This window comes from Propithecus coquereli, unplaced genomic scaffold (assembly GCF_000956105.1).
Source record: "Propithecus coquereli isolate 6110/MARCELLA unplaced genomic scaffold, Pcoq_1.0 Scaffold386, whole genome shotgun sequence".
Lineage (NCBI taxonomy): Eukaryota > Metazoa > Chordata > Mammalia > Primates > Indriidae > Propithecus > Propithecus coquereli.
Window position 1 is genome coordinate 1369142 of NW_012149574.1, and position 4562 is coordinate 1373703.

A 4562-nucleotide genomic window follows, 5' to 3' on the forward strand; every position below is an offset into this window, starting at 1 on the left:
ATTAGTAATTATGTAATAATAATTAGTACTAAGCTTGACTTACTACCAATAATTGCAGTGAGGAATTAAGTATCTTTTAAACATGGTTAATATACACAGTAATAATATTTTTTCTGGTTTATAATCTTTTTGAACTATGCTTCTAAAAATTTGCCTAAATGTAAATGATATGTTTGATCTTTCTTTTTTTTAGCCTGAAAGCACTTTACTTATTATCTGTGAGAATGGCTATGTTCTTGAAGCTCCACTTCCCACCATAAAGGAAGAGGATGATAACAAAGTAGTCTCCTATGAAATCAAAGACATGTGCATAAAATGTTTCCATTTCTCAAGTATCAAATCTCACATTCTGGTATGGAATATTCTTGAAGCATTATCTTCTAATATTTTTCTTTCTTTAGAATATAAAATATCCTGTGTTAAATGTTGGGAAATACAAAGAAGAATAAAACATAGACCTTAAGGAGTTTATAATCTGGTAGGAAAGCAGCTAACAAGAAAGCAGTAGTGAATAGATAACTGAAATTAAAATGCAAGGTAAGGAATTTTAGGGGCATGCACAGGAAAGGACAGATGACTGATGGAGGGTTGGGAGGAGGTCAAAGATGACTGCATGGAAGTTACATTTAGGACTTAATGAATAGGAGGAATTTTGACAGGGTGAGAATGGGGAGGATGATAACAAAGACTGGAAGAACATCGTGAGGGAAGGCAGGGTTGTGAGAGTTTCAGTGTTTTTTCAGGAAATGAAGACTGGACTGGTGAAATAGAGAGATGCAATTTGTGGAGGGGCGTAGCAAGAGTATGTGACCAGGGCATGGGCCCCCTTAACTGCCAGCCAAGACATTTCAGTTTAGACCATTGGGATCCATTGGCAGTTTTTGAGGAGGGGGTTGATGTGATGAGATCATATAAATTAGAAAGATAATTCTGAGGGGTAAACAAAATGAAGAGGTGAAAGATAGGCAGCATGAATGTTAGTGCTAGGGGCTTTTGCAATGGACGGTTGATAGATGACTGGGGTCTAAATTACAGTGTTACTAAAGTTGGAGAAACTTTACTTGTGGACTATTTCAGTCCACCTAACTCCTGGGTTGACCGTGGTAGACTCTGAGAGAAACTGTACTTAGCTTCTCTACTAAGGAAAAAAATGACCAAATAATTTCTATAAGATGAGTATTGATGGGGGTAAAATCAAAATGACAGTCATTCTGATGATTTGAAAGTTTTGATGATAACGTATATCCTCACAGTGATAATTATTTTCACATGTTATTATTTGTTACCTTAGAGCTGTGAGTTTTTCTAGAACCCTGTTTTCCTTCTACTTTCTTTGTCATCCCCAATAGTGTAAATGAATGAATGTTATGGTTGTTTTTATGTCTACTTAATGTCTCTTTTTAAAGAGATTAATAGAAATTGAAAAGAGAGAGCAACAGAAGAAGTTGAAGGAGAAGGAAAGGGAGGAAAAGAGGAGGGCGCTAGCAGAAGAGATGGGAGAAGATGGAGAAAAAGAATTCCAGGAGGAGGCAGTGGCGGAGGAAGAGGAGGAGCCATTGCCGGCAATCTTTATTCCACCAACCCCCTCTCCCATCCTCTGTGGGTTTTACTCTGAGCCAGGGAAGTTCTGGGTTTCTCTGGTGAGTAATAAGCAATCACTTTTACCTCAGCCCTATTCTAATATAATTTATAGTCTTTATCTGTCACCACATTCTTTCTAACCGTGATGTTAAGACTTCATTTATTATTATCGATGATGTGAGTTTTGATGAGTGGATGTGAATTACAGTTGCTTTTATATTATCTTAACATCTCCTCTGTGTGTCTACTTGTGCTAGTATCATTTTGACAATCATAAATGTTCCAGCCAGGTCAATGGGGAGAAGGATCAAGTATAGAAGGGCAAAGGTGAAGGGGTTTTCCAGCTGAGATTGTTGTTTTTTAATTTTGAAAATAATAGCTTTCATGGCAGTATTATCCAGTAGACTTTTGCTTACATCTCAATCTGCAACTGTGCTGTGTGGCCATATGGAAGTCTAGGAAGGTAAGTGTTCTTAGGTGGTCTCACTGCCACCCTGAGCCTGAAGGAAGAAGGGGAAATGGAAATTAGAAATGCAAATACCAGGGATGTCACAATGTTGTATGAATACATCTTTCAGTTATATACTTTCTACTCTTATCATGAAACATTTTATCAATCTATTGCAAAGCAAGATTTTCTTTGTTATAAATTTGTCACAATTTTCAGTTCCATCCACAAAAAACCCATAATTTCTCATAGACGTGTATGTGGAAGATCATTACTAATGCATAACTGGTCCCAGGTTTTTGGCGAGGCCAGGACAATGACTAACCAAGGACTGTTGCTGTAAGGAATGATGAGGGTGGACTCTTCCCCTCTTCAACTTTTCCTAGAAATGTATCTTTTTTAGCAACTTCTAAGGAGGCAAGCAGAAAGAAGGATGGAATACAGTGTTGGAGGCACCGTAGGACTCATTTATTAGTTCCTATACCCTTTCTATTTGTCTTCTGTGTTTTATGAAACAATTATTAATGATGACTATCATGTGGAATTCAAGGGGTGAAGGGTTAAATAAGACATGGTTTCTGCCTTCAGGAAGTTTCCTAATGAGGGAAGGAGGCACAGAAACAATTAACTGTAATGCAATGTAATAGATTTTGAGTGTCCCGGAAACAGATGCAAAAATTATTCATTGTGTAACAAATACATTTAGTGCTTGCATTTAGGTTTGCCAAATAAATATTACAAGGGACATATTTACACTAAAAAATTATTTTTTGTGTATCTGAAATTTGAATTTGGTGGAGTATCCTGTGTATGTATTTGCTAAATACGGTAACCTACTTATTCTGTACCAGGTACTATCCTAAGTAATTTACTTAACCAACCTATAAAATAAAGCTGTTATTATTGCATTTAACATATGAAGAAACCAAGGCATGTAGATGTTAAGTAACTTATCCAAGGTCATGTAACTAATGAGAAGTGAAACAAGGATCTGGACTCAGGCAGTCTGGGTCCAGAGTCCGTACTCTTAACCATTAAGCTACACCAGTGAACAAGGTTAAAGCATAGCTCACAGAGGTAGTAATGCCAACCCTGCTTGATCCAAAGATTTGCCAACTCTGTGCCTGCAGCCAAGCAGATGCTGTAGAAAAACCAGTCTTATTTTGAAGTCATGACTACAGTTCTCAAATCAGCACTCACTCTACAGGCCAATTCTACTGCCCAGCCATATCCACTTTTGAAATTACTGCTTTTATTCTTTCTTCTTCACTAAAATATTTTGTTCCTTCCCTTACTCTACAATCATAACCTCCTCTCAAATTTCACAGAGAAAATAAAAGCAATCAGATAGAATTTTCTTTTCTTGTCTCAATTAGATCTAATACTCTACAGGGATCTATATATATTTTGTCTGCTTTGCCTATTGTTATAGTTGGTGAATGGTTCCTTGCAACTTTACAAGGACACTGTTCCTGATGGTTTCTTGATCTCATCCCTCTTTACTTTCTAAAAAATTTTTCTTTTGAGATAAACCACTTGGTCTCCTGTATCTTCTCTCTTTTTTATTCAGTTCTTATCATGACCATATAACATGCTCTAGTACTTATCTAGATTTTCTTTCCTTCCCCTCCACTGCTCCTTTACAGAAAAACTTCTTGAAAGAGTCATCTGTAGGCTGGTTTCACTTCTTCACCTTCTATTTGGTTTTCAACCCATTCCAGTCGGGCTTCTCTCTCTATCACTTCACTTCGCCAATGATTTCTCTACTGACAAGTTCAGTGGTCACTTCTCTGTCCATATGACTTTTCAGAAGCATTTGATGGAGTTGGCCTTCCATTCTTCTCTTGGCTTTTAAGACATCACACTCTCCTGGCTACTCCTTTTCAGCCTCTATTGCTGGCTTCTCATTTGTAGAATAAGCTGTGAAGTTTGAAGTACTCCAGAGTGTGGTTTTGGGCCCCCTCTTTCTTGTTAAGGTAACTTTACTTTAGTCTCGTGGCTTTAACTATCATTTATCTGCCAATGAATTTCAAATATTTATGTCTAGTCCTGACCTCTCCCCTCAACTTCAGACTCATATATACAACTTGACAACTCTACTTGGCACCTCAAAATTAACATGTCCAAAACATAACTTTTAAACCATACTTGCCCCATGCAAACCTGCTCCATCTCCATCTTAGTAAGTGAGACCATCATCCTTCAGTTACTAGGCTAAAACCTCAAGAGTTATTAAGGATTCTTCTATTTCCTTTACCTTTTGATACCCTTATATTGAAAGTATGTCTCTTGTAAACAGCAAATGTTTAGACTTTTTTTTCATCCTATAGGATGATCTTTGTCTTTTAATAAAGTATTAATACTATGTCCATTCACATTTAATGTAATTACTAATATATTTTCATTTAAATCTATCATTTTACTAATTATTTCTGTTTGTTACACCATTGTATATTTCTTTATTCTCCTTTTTTACCTTCTATTTTGATAGCTTTCTGATGCCTTCAACACATTTAAAAAAATTTTTTTTTCT

General features: G+C 36.4%; 1 protein-coding gene across 1 annotated transcript in view; it reads left to right on the forward strand.

The window, feature by feature from the left end:
* CFAP44 (cilia and flagella associated protein 44) overlaps positions 1-4562 on the forward strand; it is a 121215-nt gene that overhangs the window by 65835 nt on the left and 50818 nt on the right. The window contains exons 15-16 of the mRNA XM_012652219.1: positions 194-352; positions 1407-1640. Of these exons, the coding sequence (XP_012507673.1) occupies positions 194-352; positions 1407-1640 (393 nt within the window). The remainder of the gene's footprint in view (positions 1-193; positions 353-1406; positions 1641-4562) is intronic.